The sequence below is a fragment of the Petaurus breviceps genome, unplaced genomic scaffold (genome assembly GCF_028583685.1).
Source record: "Petaurus breviceps papuanus isolate PSGF00001 unplaced genomic scaffold, PetGlider_PUasm1.0 90808, whole genome shotgun sequence".
In the NCBI taxonomy this organism is placed as follows: domain Eukaryota; kingdom Metazoa; phylum Chordata; class Mammalia; order Diprotodontia; family Petauridae; genus Petaurus; species Petaurus breviceps.
In genome coordinates, this window is record NW_027187349.1 from 2,008,215 (window position 1) to 2,034,927 (window position 26,713).

At 39.9% G+C, this 26,713-nt stretch overlaps 1 protein-coding gene across 3 annotated transcripts in view; it reads left to right on the forward strand.

Moving 5' to 3' along the window:
* The window catches only part of SYTL3 (synaptotagmin like 3), an 86,035-nt gene that overhangs the window by 33,833 nt on the left and 25,489 nt on the right, over positions 1-26,713 (forward strand). For 2 of the 3 annotated variants that reach the window (XM_069070336.1, XM_069070335.1), the window contains 4 exons: positions 12,474-12,525; positions 14,026-14,092; positions 15,869-15,941; positions 23,842-23,966. In XM_069070336.1, coding sequence (XP_068926437.1) covers positions 12,474-12,525; positions 14,026-14,092; positions 15,869-15,941; positions 23,842-23,966 — 317 coding nt within the window. The remainder of the gene's footprint in view (positions 1-12,473; positions 12,526-14,025; positions 14,093-15,868; positions 15,942-23,841; positions 23,967-26,713) is intronic. The other variant, XM_069070337.1, reaches the window with a different exon arrangement.

The following is a 26,713-nucleotide window of genomic DNA, read 5'->3' on the forward strand; positions in this document are numbered from 1 at the left end:
TTTTTTTCAAAGTTTTGAGCTCCAAATTCTATCTCTCCTTCCCTCCCTGCCCCCAACCTGATACAGTAAACAATACAATATAGGTTATACATGTGCCATTGCGTAAAACATTTTCATATTAGTCATTTCGTGCAAGAAAACTCGAACCAGAAAAAGGTGAAAAATACTATGCTTTGGTCTGTATTCAGATGACATCAGTTCTTTCTCTGGGGGCGGATAGCATTTTTCATTATGAGTGGTAGGATTTTATTATTTCTCTTTTTCCACATGTAGAGACTGAGATATTAAAAGAGTAATTCATTTTGTCCATGATCAAAGAGTGGGTAACTGGCAGAGTTGAGCCAGGCATTTTAACTCTTTCTGCTACATCAGTAGTATGTTATTTAGGTTGTTGTTTTTTTTTTTAATGGAAAAGACTACTTGTAACCTTCACTAAACTGTTACTTACTGGAGAATAAAAATAATTTAGAGAGGTAATATATTAAGATAACCACAGTTAACTGTGGCTATGGTTCACTCAGGACAATTACAGTATATTGTTTTTATTTGAAAAAAATTGTTTTTATTTGAAAAAATTGTATTTATTTGAAAAATAATATTGATCTTTGCTAGTTTGTTTTGACCCTTAAGGGATTATTAGGAATTGTTTTAATCAGTATAGTAATAGATTAAGTGCTGATGTCATACTCAGAGTGCTTATTAAAGAACTAGATGCTGGGAAGCAATTTGCCCAGGATCCCATGCAGCCAATATGTGTCAGAAGAAGGATTTGAACCCTGGTCTTGATGACTCACAGGCAGACCTTTGATCCCCTTTCATACTGAAACCCTAGGTGGTCAGAAACAGGTCCTGAATTTTGAGGTGTCTGCACCTCAGTATTCCCAGGGACTTTAAAGCAAAACAAAAACAGATTTTGAAATCCTCATTATTTAAGTTCAGTGAGAGGAGAGAAAGAAAGAGTGGACCCTTGATGCAAACATGGAAGCCATTCAGCAGAATGTCTGCTAGGACAGGATATGAGCAGCAAAATGACAGGGCAAAAAATAACTCTTCTGCCCTGCAGTTAGGCAGAAGATTCGTGTTTAATGGTAAAGGAGCTGGTGGAGAGCAACTGTGTGCCAGGGTGATAGGGAATACGTTATTATTAATTTGACTTCTACAGAAGGAAACTCGTGACTGTAGCAGTCATGCCATTCATCCTCTTATCTTGGAGGCCAGTGTCCCATCCCTCTAATGTGACCTGAACTCAAGCTTTCTTCTCTCTGAGTATATCTAATCAATGCCAAGTGACCTTTTTCTTTCAGAGCTTTCTCTCTCCTCTCTCTCTCTCTCTCTCTCTCTCTCTCTCTCTGAGAGTTCCTCCTTCTCACACTCACTCTCTCTCTCTCTCTCTCTCTCTCTCTCTCTCTCTCTCTCTCTCTCTCTCTCTGTCTCTTTCTCCTCGCTCTCTCTCTTTCTCCCCTCTCTCTCCCTTCCTCTCTCTCTCCTCGCTCTCTCTCTCTCTCTCCTCTCTCTCTCTTCCTCTCTCTCTCTGTCTCTGTCTCTTTTTCTCTCTTTCTCTCTTTCTGTCTCTCTGTCTCTCTCTCTCTGTCTCTCTGTCTTTCTCTCTGTCTCTCTGTCTCTCTCTCTGTCTCTGTCTCTCTCTCTCTACCTTCCTCACTGCTCTCCCTTTCTCTCCTTCCTTGGCCCCTCTCTTTTTCTTTCTCTCTCTTCTCTCTCTGTCTTTCTCTCTCTAACTGTTCCCTTCTTATGCTCTCTGTCCCTGCCTCCTCTATCACCACTGTTGCCACTGCAAATGTCCCATAGATGCTCTCCCACTGATCAGGTGCACTGGTCAGGGTGGGGGTGGGGGCAGTGGGGAAGATGACATCTGCCTATCAAGATCTCACTGTACTAAAGGAAAGAAGACACAAGATGTTGCCCCATCCTTGACACAGGCTTGCTTAGGAAGCCACGAGTTCATGGCTTGCCCACGAAATTTCTTCAGTATGACATTTCTTAAATAGTAACTGCTCTCTCTCTCTGTGTCTCTCTGTCAAGTTGCCAGTAGTCTCTGAATTGTCAGATCTAATGGCCTTTTCTCAATCCTCATTTTTCTTGGTCTCTCTGCAGTCTCTGCAGTCCCCCTCTTCTTGATTCTCTCTTCTCTTTTGGTTTTCCCTACACTGCTCTCTTCTGGCTTTTCTCCTAGCTCCTGACCTTTCCTTCTCAGCCTTTTTGGTTGGAAATATATTCAAGTGTCCCTTCCCCCGCTCCCCTAAGGCTCTGTCCTTGGTCCTCTTTTTCTATTCTGTTTCATTTGGTGATCTCTTCAGGTGCCAGGGATTCAATTAATTTTCTATGCAGATGATCCTCAGATTTATTTATCCAGCCTTAACCTCTCTCCTGACCTCCAATCTCACTTCTCCAACTGCCTATTAGACATCTTGAACTGAGTGTCCTGTAGACATCTTAAACTCAATATATCTCAAACTGAATTTGTTATCTTTTCCTGAAAACCCTCCTCTCTTCCTAACTTTGCTATTACTGTCGAGGTCTGCACTATTTTCCATTCCCTGAGGCTTACAACCTTGGTATCATCCTTGATTCATCACTTTTCCTCACTTCCCATTTTCAAACTATTTCCAAGTCATGTTGACTTTACTTTCACAATACCTCTCATATATAACACCCCCCTTTCCTCTGAAACTGAGCCTAGACCAAGCCCTCATCATCTCTCCTAAATCTAGTCTGCTGGTTGGCCTCCCTGCGTCAAGTCTCTCCTTACTTCAGACTATCCTCTACTCAGATATCAAATTGATCTCACCAAAGCACAGGTCTGATCATGTCACCTTTCCCTCCTGCCCTACCTTCAGTGAACTCCAGTGGTTCCCTATTACCTCAAGGATCAAATATAAAATCCTCTCTTTGGCTTTTAAAGCCTTACGTAACCTGGTCTCTTTCTACAATTCCAGTCTTCTTACACTGCTAACCTCCATATCTTCCATGATCTAGTGAATGGCTTTCTTGTTTTTCTTACACAAGAGACTCTATTTCCCAGCTGCATGAACTTTCACTGGCTATCCCCCATGCTTAGAATTCTCTCTTTCTCTCTCTCTCCTTGTCTCTGCCTTTCTGGCTTCCTAGCTTAAAATCCTGTCTTCTTCAAGAACTCTTTCCTGGTTCCTATTAATGCTAATAATGCCTTCTCTCTGAGATTATCTCCAATGTACCTTGTATACATTTTGTTTGTTCATGGTTATTTGCACGTTTTTCTCTCCTATTAGACTGCTTGATGGCAGGAGTTATTTTTACCTTTCTTTGTTTCCCCAGGGATTAACACACTGCCTGGTATACAGTAAGCACTTAATAAATTCCAGTGACTTTGACTTGCCAGTGACTGTGCCCCTTAACTCTTCCATTCTCCAAAATCAAACATCTCCTATTCCTTTACTATTGTTCATATTACATGGACTCAAGGCTTCTCATCTTTCTGGTTTCCTTCATCTGGATTAGCTCTAGTGTATCAATATATCTCTTAAAATGTGGCACCCAAGGCTGTCCCCAGTACTACAGATCCAGGCCTAATAAAATAAGACTATCCTCTCCCTTGTTCTGGATGCCATACTGCTATTAATATAGCCTAAGAATGCAATATTTGTTTTGACCCCATCATCCTACTGTTGATTCATCTTGAGTTTATGTTGAATTTAAATACTCCAATCCCAAGATTTGGGGTAGAATAGGTACTCAATAAACACTCATTGAACTGAATGAACCAGAGGATGTTATAAAATCTTGCCTTCCAAGTAAATTTCATGTGCTAAAATTTCAGTTTCTTTATCTGATATTCATGGCTTTCCATAATCTTATACTAACCTATTTTTAGACATATCATATTACTCTTCCATATATGCTCTGTAGATTCTTAATCTCTGGTTCTCATCTTTGTGATTTTGGGTTTTTTAAACTATAATTAGACAACTATTTCAGTATTATTGATTTTTTGTAATCCTATTTATTTTATTTTGTAAATTAAAAAAAACCTATCCAAAGGATCTATTACTTTAAAAAGGTTAAGAACTGATCTATCCTCTCTACAAATTGCTTCACAGGCACCTAAATGTGCCTTCCATTTTCTGGTCTCTATGACTTTGTCTTATGTTGTCATTTAGTTGAGGAATCTGGGAAAAAGGAACATCTTTGGCATCTGAGACTAGAGGCACATATCTCTCAATTACAAATATGTTGTCTTCACTGTACAAATGAAGACCGTTGGGGACAGAGAGAAAGCAAAAACAATGGGACTTAGGGAAGACTTCTTTATGATTCTGGAGAGCTGTGACATATGGCATAATGCAGTTGAGATATTAATAGCCTTTAGAATATGAATATTCTACCCACTCTCTCAGACTGAGACCCAGACTGGGACTAGAGATGTCTCCAGTTCTTGGACTATCCTGCCCTCAGCTGTGCTCAGCTGAAATTTGTGGGAAACATCTTACAATGACACAGGAAGAGCCTAAATGATCACTGGAAGTGATATTGTACTAGGGTTGGGGTAGTTACGGGTATTCTAAGTGGTGACCATCCTCTTACTTTGACTTTAGTTCCAGTGACACAGCAGACTTCTAAGACAGAGTTTGAATATGGGTCACTGCCACTACAATCCCTGAGTTGGACCTGGATCCTGGGTCATTGACACTGAATAGACAGAATGGTTATCAGAGTCCTTTAGTTATAGCAAGAAGTCAAAAGTCAAGGGAACGTCAATTTTAACTGACCTATTATATGACCTGAAGTATGTCATTGATGTTCTCTGGCCTCAGTTTCCCCCTATGTTGTTGTTTAGTCATTTTTCAGTTGTGTTCTACTCTTCATGACCCCATTTAGGGTTTTCTTGGCAAAGATACTGGAGTGGTTAGCCCTTTCCTTCTCCAGGTCATTTTACAGATGAGCAAACTGAGGCAAACAGGGTTGAGTGACTTGCCCAGGGTCACACAGCTAGTAAATGTCTGAGGCTGTATTTGAACTCAGGTCTTCCTGACTCCAGGTCCAGCACTGTGTCACGCACACAAACATGTACATATATACATATATACACACATACACATATATATGTAGTGAAAGACCTATTTTATAGCACCTTTTTTTTTCATGCTGCTCAGATGTCTTTGGAATTCTTTTCAATCTATTCTCCAAATCAGGCATTTTAGAGTCACATAAATAGAGGCCAAGAGAGAGATTAATTGAATTGCTTAGGGTTACAGATTAATAAAGAGAAAAGCAAGGATTTGAACCCACACTTAATGACTCTCTATCCATACACTTCCCTCTAGAGTTCACAGGAGATAACAATACTTAAATTGTGTTTTCTGTGAGACTATGCCAGCCAGAGATTCTGGTGCAGTGGACGTGATAAAACTGCAAAGTCTTAAGAAGATCTGAAAAGATACCCTAACAAGAATTTCTTGCTTTTCAGCTTTGGAGTATAGATTTCTTTTGCCCATGTTCTCTGAGATGTATTGTGCCATATATTTACATAATGCTTTTTTTCTTAGTAACTCAAGCTCTTTCACAGTGGCTATTTACTAATATTAATCCTTTCATCACATCCCTTGGCGGCCTTCTGAGCAAGTTAAGTTAGATTGTATTATCTTCATATTCTAGCTGGGGAAACAGTGGCATAAAAGGTTTTATGTTAACAGTTTAGTAGTAGGAAAGAAAACAATATCATTTCCCTTCCCCCCCCCACCCTCATTATTGTTCTAATCACAGGTTTCTCTATCCATCTGGCTCCACACATCTAGTCATCCTTTGGAAAGCTGGGGATACCACTGATGCAAAAACCACCCCTACCTCCAACTCATGGCCTATTTAATAGAAATACATTTATTTATAAATAAAAATAATATATATTATAAATAAAAATATATACAAATATATATATTCCAATCCATATGTATATATGGATTAGAATTGACTATGTCAATACATTTTCCCAACACTACCTCTTTGGAAACATTCAATGAGTCAAAAACATTAAAGCAGGTAATAAAAGGACTTAAGCAATTCAAAAGAAGTAAAAACCATTGGGTGAAATGAAATGATGATACACAAAACATATTGGGACTGGATAAAGAGACGCAATCACAACCTGACTTCGATGGGTTTTATATAAAATAGCAAGCCATTTTGGAATCTAGGCATTCAAGTATCTGACCAGCCCAGTGGTAGAAGCAGTTCAAGCCAAACCCCTGAGTGGGAGTTGTTGGGAGTGGTCTCTGTGTGAGAAAGGGCCTATGTGCCTCTCTCTACTACTCCATTTTGCTAGAGGATGACTTCGTGGACTCTCAAGGCTGGAAAATATCTGACTTCTAATAAGTATCCTAGTAATACCCCCAGAATAATATTAGATAGTGGTAGTATCTGTATTAGGAACTGGAGACAAATAGTTCTGTTGAGGAAATGAAGCTTCAGGATTCCATTAGGATCCCAGAGCAAGCCACATCACACTTAAGAAAAACTTCTTGAAGAACTTATTAAAAGAGGAAAGATTTCTGGCAACTGGGAGCTGGTCCTTTTATTACATGTACTTTCTAAAATGAGTCAACTTTCCCTTAAATTCTGTATATAGTTATGGGAGACTGCCTCTGAGGGATGTTTTGAACCAATTGTTTTTACAAGAACATCTTAGTAAATGCCCATTTCTAAAAACCAATTCAATCTGGCTGACTAATTTATATCAACTAATAATCAATGTGAGAGGCACACTGGTGGGGGCTTGTGAAAGATTAAAAAAAATTCCCATCCTCTCAGGGTTACCCTTAAAACTCTGAAGGGGAGAAGCAGCAAGCTGAGCTCCAGCTGTCAGTATGCCAATGCAAATGGGGGTTTAGGGTAGTATTCTTTGAGCATACACTACAAGATGTACTTGTATGTGCAAATACTTGTATATCCCATTCTCCAAAATGTACTTATGTATGCAGTCTTTCTGAATGTAAGTAGAGAAACTGAATAGGAAATCCATTCATTCCCTTCATTTTCCTGATTTGTCCTTGGTTTTCTGGAATGAATTTGAATTTCAGATTTTTGTGGTTTAAAAAAAATAGCTAATAACAATAGCTACCACTTAATCAAAATTGCTAGCTTATATTTATATAGTGCTTTGAGATTTGCAAAATGCTTTACAAATATTTCATTCTACCCTCACAACAACCCTGGGAAGTGGGTGCTATTATTATCTCCATTTTACTGATGAGGAAACTGAAGCACAGAAAGGTTAAGTGACTTGCCCAGGGTCACACATTCAGTAAGTATCTAGTTTGAACTCAGATCTTCCAGACTCCAAGTCCAATACTCTAACCACTGTGCAACTTAGGTATTTGTAGAGTGCTTTAAGGTTTACATGATCTTGTTTGATCCTCAAGAGAGCCCTGTGAGGTAGGTGGTAATATTGATGCCTCCCATTTTAGAGGTGAGAAAAGGGAAGTAGCATGTTACAGGAAAAAGAACTTTGACACTGGAGTCAAAGGACTGGACTTTAAATCTTGCCCTTGATACTTTCTATGATGAGACCTTGGGCAAGTCACTTAACCTCTGTAGCTTTGTCTATGAAATGAAGGGGTTGGACTAGGTGGTTTCTGAGATTCCTTCTAGATCAATGATCCTATGAAACTGATGCTCAGAGAGGTTTGCCTAGCATCCCATGGCTAGCAAATATCAGTAGAGGAACTGAAACCCAGATCTTTCTGGCTGTGAGTTCAGAGCTCCACTATTATTCATCCTACCCTTTTATGAAGCTCCCTAAGTTTGGACTGGAAATTGTATTGTGACTGTTTGGAAACATCTTTCTTCCCACCACCAACAAACTAGGTGGCACAGCGGATAGAGTATCAGGCCTGGAGTCAGGAAGACCTGAGTTCAAACCCAGCTTCAAACATGTACCAGCTGTGTGACCCTGGACAAATCACTTAACCCTGTTTGCCTGTTTCCTCATCTGTAAAATGAGTTGGAGAAGGAAATGGCAAACCACTCCAGTATCTTTGCCAAGAAAACCCCAAATGGGGTCACAGAGAGTCGGACATTACTAAAATGACTGCACAATAATAATTTTGGAGAAGTCTAACTCTTACAACAAATTACTAATATAATAGAAATTATATTATTATTTCTCTTATTAAGGTTATTAGGAGTTCTGGTCCCTTGACTAATTTATAGGGATGTTCTATAGTCAGTGTTTTCATAATTCAAGGGCCCCTACCAAACATATATAAGAAGGATATTACTGCTAATGCAAACTACTTCCTGAAGTGTTGAGGAAATTGAAAGAAGCAAATTAACTAGTTGTTAAATAGAAGACATTATGCCTCAGTAGGATACAGATATATTTAAGTATGTTGGATGTTAATAAATTACTAGGTCACTATAATATAGTAAAATCTGTGTCCTGTTCATCACTTTTCCTAGTCAACTACATCGAGTTTTTCAGTGACAAAGGTTGTGGTCTTTAGATTGTAACTTAGATTCAGAGCTGAAAGAAACCTCAGTGCTAATCTAATACAGATCTTTCACTTTACAGATAGAGAAACTGAAGCCCATAAAAGTTTAATGTGCCCAGAGTCACAGAGGAAGCAAGTGGCAAACTCATTTCCACTGACTATAAATACACACCTTTTTTTCCTACTATACCAGTAAGCAAGAACTTTACTACATGGTGATTTGTGTAATTCCTGTCTCCATGTTATTGCTGCATAGGCTGTCCCCCAGGACAGGATATTATACCTATATTTTTATGAAATCTCAAACAGGGATTCAGACTTACAGTATTTTATCATTTTTGTTAGTCGTTATTATTGTCAGTGTGACAGTTCAAATAGAAACATATTCTTCCTGTTTTGATCAGTATAGTGATGTGTGAGCTTACATTTGTACACACTCTATTGATAACTGACAAGCAGGCTTGGCTAACCATCCTTTCCATCCTGTGAACTTGTGAAGTTAAGTTTTTAAGTGTTGCCTTTCTTTCTTTGAGATTTCATCACTATTCCTGGGCTCATGGCTGTCCTGGAGACTTTGCTGAGAAAGGGATGAAAAGTTCTCAATGATTGCCTGTCATAGAAGTATTCCTTAGCTCTACCTCTAAGAATCTCAAGTTTCTTTTACAAAATCACAGATTTAGATTTGAAGAGGGGATAGAGGTCATACAGCTCAACCCTCTCGTTTCACAGATGAGGAAACTGAGTTCCAGAGGTACTTAGCCCAACTTCACACCATCATTAAGAGACACACCCAGAAACTGAATCTAGGTCCCCTTAAAAGGGGCCTTTTTAAGTCCTTCAGAACCTGTCCCGTTCTTTCCAAGTTTTCTCATACCTGACACTCCTCCACATACTGCTTGAATCAATGACTGTGACTTCCTGGATGTTCCTTACATGCGACCCCCCCCCCATCTCCAGACTCAGGGCATTTTCACTGGATGTCCCCCATGCCCTCCCTCTGCATCTCTAGCTTCTGGCTTTCCTGGCTTCCTTCAGGACCCAGCTAAAATCCCACCTCCTGCAAGAAACCTTTCTCCATCCCCTTAGTGCTAATGTCCTTCCTATTCTCAATTTATCCTTAACATACCTTGTTTGCACATTATCTCCTCTACTAGACTGTGAATTCAGGGACTATCTTTTGTCTTAGTATTCCCAGAACTTCACATAGTACCTAGTATATAGTAGGTGCTTAATAAATGCTTATTGACTTGACTCTGACTCCAAATCCAGCTCCCCTTTTTTTAAACAATACCATTACCACCAATACAATCTTCTACTGGAGTCTTTCTTGGGCTCCTCAGCCAAAAGTTCCTACTCTTCTCCCCAAATCACCTTGTATCTATTTGTTAAGACCTCTATACATGTACAGGTTGTCCCTCCCAATTGAACATAAGCTCTTTGAAAGACAGAATTGTTTCACTTTGGTCAATGTATCCCAAGCACTTTGCATCGTGCCTGGAGATGTAATAGGCGCTTAATAAATGCTGTTAGTTGCTCTGTCTGGTTATTGCTGCCAGTTAGTTACAGAAGTTAGACAGAAGTCAGTTACACTGAAAGAAGTCATTGCTTTATTGGACTGTGTGCTTCACTGTATCCTCAAAGGATTTTTTTTTTCTTGTTTGGTTATGTGATTACTTCTATGTACATAACTCAGCAGAGTTACAATGCTCCCTGAAAATTGCTTCAATGCAGGTAAATGTGTGACATTTAGGGGCTTCATGCCCAGGCCTCTCTGGCTTCTCTCCTTGCAGAAGAACTTGTAAGTGATGCTGATAAAATTTGCAAGAAACTTGATATGAGGTAGCATCCCATAGCAAATGGTGGTGATTTAGAACCCAGTTTAGAACGGGGTTCAAATCCTTCCTCTGCCACTATTTGAGTGACCCCAGGCAAGTCAGCATCTCTTGGCTTCATTTTCCTTATCTGTAAAATGGGGATAACAACATCTACCTCACAGGGTTATTGTAATGATTAAATGAGATAATGTAGGCAAAGTACTTTTAGAATCTTAAAACCTATGCAAAAACTTGCTATTATTATTGCCTTAGGTCTCTTGGTCAGACTGGGAGTTATTGCACTGGAATTTGATGTGCCCATTTGTACTGGCAACAGATTCTTGTGTGCCAACCTTGCAAAGGACATGCTTGATTTGGTTTTCAAGATCCTTGTCATTCATGGTATAGGTCACCTGAAAAGGCTATCTGCTGCTCAAATACGGAGCAGATTACTTCCTTCTAAATGTGTGGGATGTAAACTCAATTTAACGCAATGAAACAAACATTTAATAAGTCTTTACTATTTGTAAAACATTGTCTAGGTCCTGGACTGATCTCACAGGAAACGAGACCTGGCACCTTTAGTTCAATACTGATACTTTTTTTTTTTTTGGAGGTGGGGTGAGCACAATGAGAAGGACCTTGAGAAATATGCTTGCTCCAGGAAAAGAAAATCTGAATTAAAACTCTGACCTTTAATGCATGTCAGTAAGGCTTTCAATATGCAGGCATTTTTACGTCCACTGCAGGGCTCAGCCCACCTGAGCAAACTCCATTTAAAATGAGGTGCTCTCCCAGATGACTCCCACAGGAGTGACAGTGCAGACCTACAGACACTGTTCACAAACTTGATTTCCATGACCCTTGGCAGAAAGTTTCTTTCTTCCTTCACTCTTCTTGCCCCACAATCTTTATAGAAATAAAAGCAAAAATCCTTTTTCTCAAAACACAAACCTAGAGTGGTCAATTGAGTCATGTGATTTCATCCATGAAGGGAACTCCTGGTGTGGAAAGTCCCTTTACTGATGCATATTGGCAACTGTAATTTATAATCTCAAAGAACTGAGTGGGTCCCTGAGAAGTTAAGTTATTTGCCCAGTATATAGAGGCTATACATGAAGTCAGGTCTTTCTGATCTGAAGACCAGACTGTTATCTACTTATAACAGGCTGCCTTTAAAAATATGTAAGTTCAAGAATTCTTTAGGGCAACTAGGTGGCTCACTGGATAAAGTACTGGGCCTGAAGTTAGGAAGACTCATATTCCTGAGTTCAAATCTGGCTTCAGGCTCTTACTAACTGTGTGGCCTGGGGAAATTGCTTAATCCTGTTAGCCTCAGTTTCCTCATCTGTAAAATAAGCTGGAGAAGGAAATGGCAACCCATACTAGTATCTTTTCCAGGAAAACCCCAAATGGGATCACAAAGAGTCAGACATGGCTGAAATGACTGAAAAACAGTATTCTTTGAAAAAGTAATTTCTGTAAAGGTCATGTTAATCTACTCTAAACTCCATTTACCACTTTCTAAAACAGAATACCCCTCCTTGGGCACCACTCCTCTAAATGTAAATTCTCCATTAGAATTTAAGCTCCTTGAGGGCCAGAACTGGCTTTCCTTTTGTATTTTTACTTTCATTCAGCATGTAGTATATAGTGCTTGGCACATAGTAGGAGCTTAACAAATGCTTTTAAAAAAATATTCATTCAACAGGGATTTTTTTAGGATGAGATGCATCAGATAATGAAGTGAATTTTTAGAGGAGAAATGAAAGCTTACTGATCCCTGAAATCATTTCAGTGGATCCAAGAGGTCAAAACAATTTTCATATTAATACTAAGGTGTAGAAATTTCTAATACAGTAAATATCAACAAATATTGCCATATAAACAAAAACTTCCTAAGGTCTTCAATAATCTTTCAAACTGTAAAAGGATCGTGGGACCAAAAGTTTGAGAACCACTGTCTCCACTGTCCTCAACTAACCTCATATAAAGTTTACTTTTCCTGCTCTCAGCAATTAGGGTTGAAAGATGTCCTTTTGATCTGATCCTACTTGACTTTTAATCATTAGAATCAGTATTAGGAAAATAATAATTTTTAATTTATGACTTCCTGTATTTGCATCTTCCAAATTATGTCCACGCTAATAAATGACCTCTATTCTCTATCTCTTCTCAGGCAAACATGAAACAGCTGGTGCAAAGCTCTTGAAATCTTATCAGAAACTGAGGTTAGTATGGTAGGAAGGACAAGTTGTCCTAGGACACTGAAGTACAAAGAAGCTTATAGGACATCAGAAAAGAACTTTTACCCTGCTTGATTTCTAGATGTCTGAGCTTTGAAATCAAATTCTTTATGCTGACGTCTGAAAAAAAGATTCAAACCCAGTTTTCTATATGTTCTTGAAAATTCTATAGTAGACTTTTTTAAAGCTAAGTATTTTCTTTGTATTAAGTTTCCCTGAAATTTAATTATCTGCAAAATGGGTGGGAAATGAGAGTTGGATTATAGATGCCTGAGGTTCCTTAAAGCTCTGACATTCTAAGAGTCTATCTATGATCCTATACAGAGCTGTCACTAGGCCTTTTTGTACCGAGGGCAAGCAGCATGCAATAAACAAATAACTTAAACATTTAAGTGCCTACTATGTGTCAGGCCCTGCAAATTTCCCTGAAATTGAATGATATGAGAGTATTAAATGATACAGGTGCACGATTATAAATTCTCATTCAGGTTACACGTTAATATTAGATGGTCCAGATACATCAACTATCTCAATTGACACAAAAATTTTTAATATAATTTTAACCAATTTTATCATAATTTACTATAATTTCTACTATCTGTACAAAAGAGCTTTAGATACAAATAATTAAAAGCAGACATTTTCATCTTATTTTGGATAAAAATAATTTTATTCTGCTATCTCTATTATGTTCAAATATACTGTGTCAATTGATGAAGTTTGGTCCTTCGAGGCATTCTTAAATTCTGGTTCACATGAAATTAAAACAACAGTAATGGAGAAAAAAGTATATAGCAAAGTGGTCTTTTCTATATTCCCTTTTATGTAAATGCTTGGGAACTTAGCTTTCTTGAAGCTGGCAATCAGTCCCACTCATTGCTACATTTGACTTTGAGTCAAGCTTCACTATGATTTTCTCATGAACAGAAATTGTTTGGCCCGGGCTTAGATTTGTCATTAGTTGGATTTTTCTATCTTCATTTTCTTAGACTTCTCTTAGCAAGTGGCCTCTGAGGATTTAGTCCCTTCTCAGTTGATGCTTTTTTGCAGCCCCCTCCCTCCCAAACTCTGAGGCCATTTTCTGAATGACATCTCAGCAAGAGCACCCAGACTCAGAAAGCTGACCATGGCTAAGGGGAAAGAGCACTGTTGGTAATTCTACTCTGCAGCCTTCTAGCTTTCTCTTAAGAGGCCTCACTGGTTCTAGAATATGGTTAAAGATGTGAAATACTCACATATTGGAGGATGAAAAACACCCATTCTCTATAGAGCACAAATAGTGATATTAATTATGGTGAATTTTTGTACTTGATATAGAATGAGACTAAAGTACTTCCTGGCTTTGGAGAGTATGAAACTCGAAGAAAAGTAGAGAAAGCTGTTTTATCATGATGTTCTGACAGTGTATTTTGACCTTTTCCCCGTACCCCCCTTACCTTGAATTTGCATTTGGTTCCTTACTTCTGTGTATTTCCTTGACTGCAGCAAAATTTCCGTGGTTCCTCCTACTCCACCTCCTGTCAGTGAGAGCCAGTGTGGATCCAACACAGGGGTAATGTATCTGTTTGCACTATCTGCTTCTGTGGGGAAGGAGAGATAGAGAAAGATGAAGGGGATGAGCACAGCATCTCTGAGGGCCCTAGAAAAGGGTCCTAACAGACTGGTCTTAGTCACAAGAGCATGTAGCTCCTAAAGACATAGTTTAGCATGTCTCCACATGATGCTGTATTAAGTAAATTTAGTCAAGGTCCCATTGTCTCTCAGTTTACCTTAGTAGCATTGCTATTCCTCAAGTTTGGGCTTCTGCTAGCATCTTGTGGTCCCATGACTAACCAATCCCGTGACTTTTTTTTTTTACTGACCTATTCAGTCAAGCTCTCTTCCTTTCATTTCATGCATTTGGTCACAGATCTATGCGTACCTGTTCTGTTTAATGTGTGCATCTTATGTGTTGGTATATGTCCGAGTGTCCAAGTAACCTCTTTAGACCATATTGTAATCCCCTATAAAATGAGTGGGCATCGAGGAAGAGTTGGATTATATAATGACCAAGGTCCCTTAAAGCTCTAACACTCTATCAATCTATGTCTTATCCACAGCTGGCACTGGTCATTTTTTTTGTTCACAAAGTAAGAAACATAAAATCAATTAATCAGTTAACAAGCACTCAAGTGTCTCCCATGTGCCAGAAACTATGACTGAGCCCTCAGTTCATTTGGGGTTGGGGTGGAAAAACCCCAAGGACACCACAAGGCTACTGCTGGGGAGGAAGGATATAGTGAGCCCTGGGAGAGTTCACCTGGGGAGGAAGTACATCCATCAATGGAGGAAATACGCACCATTTGGTAGCTTCCTAGTTTATTTACTTTTGCTAACTAGGTGCTAAACTCTGCTGTTTCTCCATTACAGAAATACAGTAATGCTAGCACCTCTTAAATTTTGGCACGTTGGTATCACCTTCAGTTGTCTTACATGGCTTACAGCTATGGTTTTGTGTTTATCAGTGTGGGAATGTATGTGTCCTGTAAACATATCTGTTTGGGAATGGGAATATATGTCTATGGAAATCTGTGTATGTATGTACCCATGTATTGACATGTTTAAAGAAAGTATGTCTATACACTTGGGTGTGAGTGGGTATATGAAATCTATAATGTAGGTGGGCATAATAGGAAACATGGGAGGAAAAAGAATGAATCTCTGTGCATTCTGATGGCTAATTTCAAGCTGGGATACAAATGTTGCCATAGATTCTGTTTCCTTCTCTTAAGCTTTTAAATTCTCTTGCTTCATATAAAAGTGAGCCTTTATGGGAAAATGGTCTATCTTTTTGTTGTATTTCCCCTTCCTTTACTATTTCTTCTGGGTGGGGAGGAAACATTCAGTGGCGCCAACCTGGTTATCCAGGTTCCCCTGTGGCCTTTACCCCGTAACAGTGCTATTTTACATGGCAGTGTGGGAAGGTTGGGGACAGGAGGAGGAGAAGGCAGGCTGTAAGAGAGGAAGGAGGGGACAGCAAGCCCACCCACAAACAGGTGGGGAACGATCTCTGGGCCGATGAAAAGTTGGCTCTTTTTCTTCTTAGGACTCATTATTTATACTGCTTGCTCTCTTTCTAAATAATTGACAAAGTCCCCCTCTTCTAATGCAGGTACTAATAGACAATGGAAGATAAGTTTCTTATACTTCTATAAAGCAATGTGCTAGTTTACACACACACACACACACACACACACACACACACACACACCTACCTCTGAGCTTTTAAGTTGGGGGTTTAGAGGCTTTGGGGCCAGACATAACTCTTACTCTCTCTGTTTTAATACAGGAACTTGGTCAGCTTAAAGGATTTAATAAATCGATGGAAAATTTGTTTCTGTCTCTTACCACACACATAAAAAGTAAGTGAATGACCCTTGACTTGTTCTAAATAGGCCTAAGTAAGATCAATGACAATTTGATAACGACCTTGACAAACATTTATCAGGAGCCTTCTTTGAACCTTCTTTGTGCAAGGTGATGGAAAAAAAAAAAACCAAACAGAGCAGTCTCTCCTCTCAAGAAGCTTACATTTCACTGAGTAGCAACGTTCAGGGACCATTCCCATAGGCTGGGGCCTCTGTGTTGAGCAGCTAGTGGCACTTTACCCATCAGTCAGTCAAGTCAGTTTGTCCTTATTAAGTACATATTCTGTGCTGGAGATACAAAAAGAAAATGAAACAGCGCCCCCCCCACCCCCACCCCAACCCGCCCCCTGCTCTCAAGAGGTTTACATAGACCAAAGCTAATTGCCAAGGGAAGCAGGGCTATGGATTCATCTGTGCTCTGTTTTACTTTTTTTTTTTTTGTCTTTTTGGAGGGGGGAAGGCAGAACAATTGGGGTTAAGTGACCTGCCCAAGGTCACACAGCTAGTAAGTGTTAAATGTCTGAGAGCAGATTTGAACTCAGGTCTTCCTGACCCCAGGCCGGTGCTCTATTTAGCACACCACCAAGCTGCCCCCATTTTACCTCTGAATACATGCATAGGCTTGTCATCCTAACCAAAATATTGGGCTGTTTTTCCTGTGTGCCCCCAACTCCTGCTCTTAACCAATATGATTCATTTAGATTCTTTGCTGCTCCACTCCTCCCAGCCCCCACCCCAATATATCATAACTGCCCTTCAACTCTAGCAAGGTTTGAGGAAACTACCTGGCAGCCGGTTCTATGGTTTATTTGGATTGTTCTATGAGTTATTTTAGGCTGTTGCAAGTGCAGAACAAAACAAGAAACCTGCCCAATTGAACTTACTTGATACTTGAATATAAAAACAAAGCCTTAAGATCTCCTGTGACTCAATACTTTGTTTGATTTTGCTCCATTGTTTCCTTAGCCTTTCTGCCCTCTTACTGAGCTCAGAGAAGTTGTTGCTTTCAGCAGAGCTCGCCAGGGTGCAGACTAAGAATGCTTCCCGGATTATCTCTGTAACATCTCACCACCTTCTGGGCCAGTCTATTTTTTTCCCTGCCCATTTGCCTTAAACTATAAACCTCCCTGAGCATCACCTGTATCCAGGGATGTGCTGGTAAATGTTTAATAACTAGCTCTTTGAGGGTGGCTAGGCGGCGCAGTGAATAGAGCACCAGCCCTGGAGTGAGGAGGACCTGAATTCAAATCTGGCCTCAGACACTTAATACTTACTAGCTGTGTGACCTTGGGCAAGTCACTTAACCACAATTGCCCTACTTTGCCCCCTCCAAAAAAAAACAAACAAACCCCAAACTAGCTCTTTGGGGGAAAATAAAAGATGTGGCCATAACCCACTTTGAACATTTTTTCCATCATGTTCTTAAGCTTAGAGCTAGACAACCAACAACCAATTCATCGAGCCCTGATTTGCTGCACTTCCCAATTTCTCAGGTGTAGATGCTTATGTCGGAAATGTAAAAGCTGGCCCATATCTTTTGCCTTCTCTGAGGTTAATCCTGGACAAAGTCCTCAGAGTTCATATTTACCCAGTTTCAAGTACTCCTTCAATATGTATTTGTCCTCTTTAGTAACCTGTTTTCTGCAATTCTACATGGAGCCTTCCAGGATAGTTCGTCTCTAGGCTCTGGGATCATCTTTAATTAACCATCTTCCTTCCTAACAATCCATCCTTCCTCTGGCTCACAGCCAGAATTTGAACCAAGCCCAGTTATTCTGCTGGGCAGACATGGGTACTATCCCCTGAAATAGTGTGTGGCAGGCATTTCCTTTATATCAGGGAGAGAGGCAACACTTTGCCTTTGTTTGCTTGATGGAAGGGGTTAAATGGTTTTTCAAATGCCTCACTTGCCCTGCCAGCTTCTTTGTCAGTCTCCATACTCAGGAAGACAGAGTGAGACTGGTGACTTTGAGCCTCACTTTAATCTAATTCACGGGCAAGTCAAGATATACCCTCTTGATGTTACTGGTCTTCTTTGAAAATGAAGGACGAACAGCTGTGTGTATACATCAGCCTGGCAGGTAGATTTTCAGTTCCCCTCAAGTCCCCCCAAAAGTGAAAGCTTCATTAATCTGGTCCTATCTCTTCCAGCTTGTATGTAACAGCCCCCATTCCATCACCTTCTCTACCACCAACAGATGGTATAGTGAAAAGGATACATCTCCAAAGACAGGACCTGGGTTCAAATATTGCTTCTGATGCTTGCCAGCTGGTGGCTGTGATTCCGTTTTCCTGTGCTTCAATTTTCTCATCTGTAAAAAAAAAAAAAAAAAAAGGGCGTTAGACTAGATGACCCTTTCAGCTCTTGATCTGGAATCTTATACCGCCCCTTCTAGTAACCTACAGCTTCCCTACACAGCCCACACTGAACATTTCAGCAAAACAAGTTCCCCTGTGATCCTTCTACTCATCCTGAGCCATAGGAACACACACACGCACACACCCGGAGGCCGAGGGATCTCCTATGATTTTTTCATAAGTATATGCAAACATATATCCTCAAATACCCAGGTACCTACACAGAAACAGATTTGACACTCGTAACCTGATCCAGAGACAGCATGGTGGAGTGGAAGGAAGCATTCCTCTAGAAGCTAGTGTGATAGTGATGTACTCTAGTGAATGGAGGGCTGGGCTTGGCACCAGGAGGACTTATGTTCAAATCTACCTCTACTGCTCACTACCTATATGACCAGTGACTACATATGTGGGTGTCAGTTTTCTCATCTATAAAATGAGAGGACTGGATTACTTCTGGATTTTTGTGTCATGTTCCCCTTTGGCAGTCTGGTAAAGACTATGGATCCCATTGCAGAATAATGCTTTTAAATACTTAAAATATAGAGGATTATAAAGGAAACCAGTTATATTGAAATATAGGTATCAGAATATTAAAAAAAAAAAAACCCGAACACCCGACTTCAAGAATCCCAAATTAAGAACCTCTGGATTAGATGGCAGCTTAGTAAAATCCTTTCTAGCTTTAAATCTGAGTCACAGGACCTGAGTTCAAATCCCAGATCTGCTACTCTATGACCTAAGACAAGTCATTGCCTATTTCTTGGTTTCTGATTCTCCTTTTGTAAAATGAGGGGAATTGGACTGGATGACCTCTGATCTTCTAGTTTTGATCAAAGATCCCTATATGATCATTGTGCATGCACACACTCATAAATATACACATGTGTACATACATGTGTATATCTTCACATACATATATTTTTTCTCCGTGTATTTTAAAATCTCTAAATTGAAAATGCAGTGGGGGACAGGGCCAATCTCTGAAAAGTGTTGTGAGAGGCTCAGTAATATTTTATTCACCATCATAAAGGGTTTGAAAACAGAAACTTGGACTATTGTCAGTCCTCACTAGTTAAACAATGTGGCTGTAGCTGATGATCTCCTAGGACCCTTCCAGATTTAAACCTGAGAGTGTATGAAAGTAAGAGGTACCCGTTAGGAATTATTTAGGTCACTATGGCCTCAGTCCAGCAGGGGTCATAGCGAGGAAATAAAGAAGAAACGAAGGAGCAAATGTTTTCTAGGCTTTAAGGGTGCTTTTGTGTCTAAGACGTTCACTGTAGAGCTGGGGATATTTATTGTTGATCTCAATACATATTCCCTGGCACTATCATTCATTAGCTGTATGACTTTGGGTAATTCAGGTCCCCCATAAAGCCACTTTCCCCATCTGTACAAATAATAGAATTAGATGATGTAACAACTCAGCTTCCTTCCAGTTCTTACATCTTATTATGCCAGAAGATTCCCAAGAGTCCCCACTTTAGTACTTAATTAGCTGTGTAATCCTGGGGGAAAAAAATCATAGGATCAGAGATTTGGAGGTGGAATGAAACTTAAAGATAATCAAGTCCACCCTTCCTCATTTTACAGATAAGAAGACTGAGGCACATAGAATGTCACACAGCTAGTAAGTGTCTGAGGGAGTGGGCATTTGAACCCAGTCTTTTTGACTCTAGCCGCAGCACTTGGTCCTCTACTCCCTACATCTCTGTACTTCCTTCTTCCTCTGTAGAGAGGGGTAATAATCTTTAACTCATCTGCCTTTGAAAAAATTGTGTGATAAACCTCGAATACGTTATCTGGGCTATGGGAAATGTGTTCATCCATTTGGTAAGAAGCCAATTTGTCATTATTAAACTTTTCTATATTTTAAAATTTGTTTCTTCTTTGATACCAATAGTTTTCCAGTAGTGTTATAGGGAGCAGATAAAACTTTTGTTCTGGTGCAGATGGAAGTATATGTATGTGGTGGAAAGACAAAGAGGAGAATAAAGGGGAATTGTGGGGCTGGAAGGAAAGAGGAGGGGACTCCTCAGGATACTGAGTTGGGTGTGTCCATTAGAGGGCAGTGTCCCCTCACTTGAGGGAGGAGTGAGCCACTTTGGTAAAACCCCATCATCACTAAGGCTTTCTCCGAGCCACTTGGCAACCTCATCCATAGGACTCTGTGATATTCCCAGTTCCAAGTACTTTTGACTCATTGTAAGCAAAATAGTGAAGTATTTCTTGAGGAAATCTAGGTGGTTTCTTTTTAATAGTGGTAAATCTCCAGGAGTTTCCATTTGATTGCCCTTCTTGGAAAAGGGGAAGGAGAATATGATGGAAACTCTTGATTGCTTCAGAAACAGCCTGCTCTTCCCTCTTCTCATTCTCATTCCTCCCTATTGACAGACCATGAACTTACTAAGACCATGTGCCAAATTTGTTGTAGCATCAGTTGTTCAGGGGAACTCTAATGATAGAAGTTGCCAAGAAATGAAGGGAGTGTTTTCACCTGGGAGTTACTTCTCCTTGGTCAGAGGTCTGGTCCCTTTTATTTTTGCCTTCTCTCTGTCCATTGTTTAGGGAGGTTTTTTTCATTCAGATGAAATCAGTGTTAAAAACCAGAGGATTAGGGATTAGACAAAACAACTGGGTTGGAGGCAATATTGGACCAGGGCTTAGAAATGAAACCCCAAATCCTTCTCATCTCAAATTGAAAGTCACCCTAAGATAAGACAAATTTCTAACTGATACTTTGGGGCAGGTGGGAGGAGGTCTGCTAGAGCCGGGAAGTACTAATGTATAAGGGAAATGGTGAAATGGCTTACGGAGGGTTGTGTCAGAATGCCTTTTTCTTGATAAGATAAACTGTTATCTGCTAGTCCCATCTGAATCAGTATTAGGTACAGAGAAGGTTTTTGTTAAATGTTGAGTGAATTGGTATTTAGTCAAATGTTGTATGGATGATTGTGAAGGTAGGTAAACAGGCTAGATGATCATTTAAGGTTGCCTTTGAGACCCTAATTATAATAGCAATAAACCAAGTAACGTTGACATTTATATTGTACTTTAAGATTTACCAAGCATTTCATATGCATTATCTCATTTGATTCTCCCAACCACTCTGAGGTTGGTACTGCAGATTTTTTTTTTCGCGGGGGGAGGGGGGGAGGTTGGTGGGAAGAGGGTGTGGGTATCTGTGATTTCATCATAGATCAACAACTTATCAGTGATTAATATTCTTAGAGGGCAACCTAAGGTGTGGAGAGGATAAATTATTTGCCCTTGGTCATACCACTAATACTATGAGAGGCAGGAATAGAAACAAGATTTTCTTGACTCCAGGAAAGTTCTTCTATCCATTATGTCATTTTGCCTTTCTTAATAGGGGTATTATTATCCCCATTTTACAGATGAAGAAACAGAGGCTTAGACAGGCAGGCTAAATAATTTGCTTACAGTCACATAGCTTGTAAGTTTCAGAGGTGGGTGAATCAGGGACAACATGAAAACAAGGAAATAGCTTTTTCTAAAAGAGGAAAGATTATTTTTTTCCTATTAAACTGTTCACTTTCTTCCCTTTTGTTTCAGGTAATTACTAAATAGTAGCTCATAGACTATGACTCAGAATTTGTCATAAGTATATCCTAGATCCCATTCAGTACTCCCACATAAAAAAAAATCACCTGTAATATTATTTATGTATAACATTTTTGCAAAGAACTTCTTGAAAAGACTGGTTATTTGTTAGACTGCGAGTTTTTAATTTGAATCAGCGTAGAAGGGTAGTGTTTAACCAGAGAGAAACATTTCTCTACAATTCTGGCACTAATAGTCATTTTCCAGCTTCTGAGCAATACAAGGCATATTTTCATGAATGATTCCTAACTATTCCTTCTTCAGCTTTGCAAAGTGGAGTATAATCTTTGTGCAATATTTGATAGTTTGTCACTCATCCATTCTCTGGTGCCCCCCCCCCCCCCCCCGAACATGATTATTAGTGCCAGAATTGTAGAGAAATGTCTTAACCTCATCAGCTCTCCCTGGGTCAATTATCTCTTCACAGATAACCTCCAAACCTATACTGGTAGCCCTTATCTCCTTCTTGAATTCCAGTTATTCACTGCCAAATACCTGATGGACATCTCCCTCTGGATGTCCCATCAGCATTTCAAATTTAACATGTCAAAAATAGAACTCATCTTCTTCCCCTCATGAAGTGATTCTTCCTCCAAACTTCCAGTATGCAACCTTGGAGTCATCTTTAACCCTTCTCTGTCCTTCACCTTCTCCCCTAAAAAAAAAATTCAATCATGTGTCTTGTCTTGTGGATTCGACCCCATAAAATTTCACAATCTGTAGCCTTCTCATCACTCACACAACCACTTTCATGGTTCAAGCCTACATTATCTCCTTCCTGGACTATTGCAACAGTCTCCCAATTGTTCTTTCCCTTCTCAAACCCATCCTCCACACATCTGTCAAGTTGATATTCTTAAAACTCAGAGAGGCAGTATTGCACAGTGGATAGAGAGCTGTTCTCAGAATCAGGAAGACCTGAATTTAAGTACTGCCTCTGATTCTGATTGGTTACATGACCCTGGATTTTGACCATAAGTCAAAGGTCTACATTGGGAAAGCAAGTTCCTCATGAGGAACTCCCAACACCAATTTAATCACAGGTTCAGTTAAAAAATAAAAGACATGGATGTAACCATGTCACTTTTCTGCTCAAAAAATGATCATGGGTTCCCTATTGTTTTTAAGGTAAAATGTAACTCCCCTACTCTGGTATTTAAAGCCATTCACTTAACTCTCCAGATATATTTTCCATTTCTCCCCTTCATCCTAGACGACTGGTCTACCAACTCTTCCATTATCTGTATGTTACATAGCCCACCTCTTTATCTTTGCCCAGGCTGTGTTCCAAGCCCATATTGCCCTCATCTCTGTCTCTTAGACAATCCCTACCTTCCTTCAAGGCTCAAATCCTGTTACCTCCTAACCAAAAATTTTCCAGACTTCCTATTTTTATATTCTTTCTCTCCTTTCCCTCTATCTCCCTCTCTGTCTCTGTCTCTCCCCTTTCCTTCTCCTTCTCCTTCTCTTCCTCTTCTTCCAACTCCTCCTCCTATCTCTCTCTCTCTCTCCCCCCCCTCTCTCTCTTCCTTTCTCTCTCTCTCTCTTTCTCTCTCTCTGTCCCTCTTTCTCTCTCTCCCTGTCTCATATTGATTTCTCTGAGTTCCTCACTACCCCCACCCAATAGTGTCAGCTCCTTGAGGGCAGGAGGGGCTGTTTGCCTTTTCTTGGGATGATCAGCATTTAGTACAGTGCCTTGCACATAGTAGTTACTTAAATGTTTGCTGAATTAAATTTCCCAAGGTTCTCAGCTTTATAGCCTTGATTGCAGAACCTCACAGTGGATAGAGTAGCTTTCTGCTATCTTTGCTTCTGACCAAGTACATCCTATTTTTGGTTGGGTTGGGTAGCAAGAAAACCTAGAAAATGGGTACCTAGACTTTCCTTTCCTTGCATTTTTTTTTTATAGAAATCTCCAAATCCCAGAATGACATGACTTCTGACAAACATCTTCTAACAACCAATTACAGGGAGGGTATGGACCAGAAGGAGAGGAGGAGCCAATCTGACACTGCCATCAACTTGACAACCAGGGTACAAGCAAATAACCCAACTCAATCTGGGGTTCCATGGGCTACCCTGAGAACTTCATTTTCTTAGGGATTGGTGTAGACTCTGGGGCAGCTAGGTGGCACAGTGGATAGAGTACAAGGCCTGGAATCAGGAAGATTCATCTTTATGAGTTCAAATCTGACCTCAGACACTTATTAGCTATATGTCCCTGGACAAGTCACTTAACCCTGCTTGCCTCAGTTTCCTCTTCTGTAAAATGATCTGCAGAAGCAAATGGCAAACCACTCCAGTATCTTTGCCAAGAAAACCAAAAAATGGGGTCACAAAGAGTTGGACATGACAAAAGAAAGAACAACAACAGATGTTCTTAAACTGCTTTATGGGGGCAACTAGATGGCACAGTGAATAGAGCACTGGCCCTGGAGTCAGGAGGACCAGAGTTCAAATCTGGCCTCAGACACTTAACACTTACTAGCTGTGTGACTTTGGGCAAGTCACTTAACCCCAATTGCCCTGCCTTCCCCCTCCAAAAAGCAAAAACAAACAAACAAAACAAAGACAAAAACAACAAAAAAATAAAGTAGAAAAAAATTAAATCGTTTTATGGCACTTGGCCCCTTTGGCAGTCTGGTGAAGGCTAATTGCCTACATTCATCACTAGAAGAAATGCTAAATTTCAGGTAGAAGTCAGAATTATATAAAATTATAATCTTCGGTGCGGCCAGGTGGCACAGTGAGAGCGCTGGCCCCAGAGTCAGGAGACCTGGGATCAGTTCCGGCCTCAGATACTCGGCACCCACACAAAAATAACTGGCCATATAACCTTGAGCAAGTTACTTAACCCCAATTGCTTTAAAAAAAATTATAATCCTCCCATTCAAGTCCATAGACCCCCTGAAATCTACCTATGGATTCCAGTTTAAGAACCCCTAGGAGAGAATAGCAACTGAGCGTGCTCCATATAACATCCTTGATAAGTTAATCAAATCTCACTACATATGAATAGTATGATATTTGCTTCAATGACATTCCAGCTCATTTTGGTTTCAAATTTAGGTGTTTTGTTTTGTTTTTTTGGCAAAACTAAATTAACTGAAAAAATAATGAAAAGCCCATTTGGTGAAGGTTGAGAAATTAAAGATCAAAATTCAGGTTGAAAAAGGAAATTCAAGATCAAAATTCAGAATGGAGTTAGGATTCAGGTAGGAAAAGAACAAAATCGAATGTTGAAATCATGTGTTCTCTGTGTTGCTGTTTGGGAATGTCAGTGACCTGAGTTATAATTCTGCCTCAAATATTTGCTAGTTGTATGATTTAACCTCAATGAGACAGCTCATCTATAAACTGGAGATAATGACAGAGCCTACCTCATAGAGCTATTTTGAGAATCAAATGAGATAAGACAGGTGCTTTTGCAGACTTTAAAGTACTATATAAATGTGAGCAGGCACCATCATCCTCATCATCACCACAGTGATTTAATGTTTAGAAAGACTTCTAACAATGCAAAACAAATTTCATAGGATACCAGAGTCAGAAGAGAAATGAAAGACTGTGTGTGGAGTGGCTAGGTGGTACAGTGAATTAGAGCACCGGCCCTGGAGTCAGGAGGACCTGAGTTCAAATTTGGCCTCAGACACTTAACACCCCCCCCCCAAAAAAAAACCTAGCCATGTGACCTTGGGCAAGTCACTTAACCTCAATTGCCCTATCTTTGCCTCTCCAAAAAAGAAAAAAAAAAAGAAATGATAGACTGTGTATTCCAACTTGTAAATGAACAAAATCCCCCTCTATAGCATACCAGAGATGTGATCATGGAGTCTTTGTTTGAAGATCTCCAGTGACAAGGGAACCCTCTACATCTCCAGGTGTCTCATTCTACTTTAGGACAGCTCTAATTATTAGGAAGTTGTTCTTTCATTAAATCTAAATCTTCCTTTCAGCCACTTAGAACCACTGTCCCTCATTCTGCTCTCTGGGGCCAAATGGAACAATTAATCCACAGCCCTTCAAGTACTGGAAACCTACCAAGATCCCTTCCCTGACCCCTCCCAAGTCTTCTCTTCTCCAAGCTAAACATCCCATGTTCCTTTGGTGCAAATAAGGATTGGTTCAAATCTGCCTTCATCTCTGGCTAAGGGAGTAAAGAACACAGGAGGACACTCATGATGGAGCCTGGTGCTCATGCCAGACTGTTGGAGAGACGAACACTCCTGGCAACTAAATCAAAAGAAATATCTCACCCAAACTCGCCTTTTAGAGAAAGCAAAAAGTTCAACCCTCTCCCAGGGTTTTATGGCTCAAAGTTTGCCAGGAAGAAAAAAAAACAGAACAAAACAACTTAACCTTAACTTTTTAATGGGTCACTTGCATTTTTATTCCAGTGATAGATTTCTTTCATGAGTTGTTTCCCTCCAACAAAGCAATCAAACCTTGCAAATGGATGCCTTGGTGATACTTTGGACGGGAGATACAGTGAAGAGGTTTGCATATAGGTGGTATTCTAGTGTCTTATTTGACTAAACCAAAGTGAAAATAACTCCCTGATCCTGTCCTTTGAGCTGAAGGAGACCAAATAGAGAAGGACAATTTCAAATAATGAGGTGCAGTGAAACAAAACTTGCTCTCTGTAGGCTGAGCACTTCTCCTCCTGAAAGGGCGATCCTGTTACCTTTTTTGAGGAAACTCGAAGTGCATCTTTCAAGAAGCAGATAGATAATAATAAAAACCAATATTTAGATAGCACTTTAAGTGCTTTAAAGACCCAA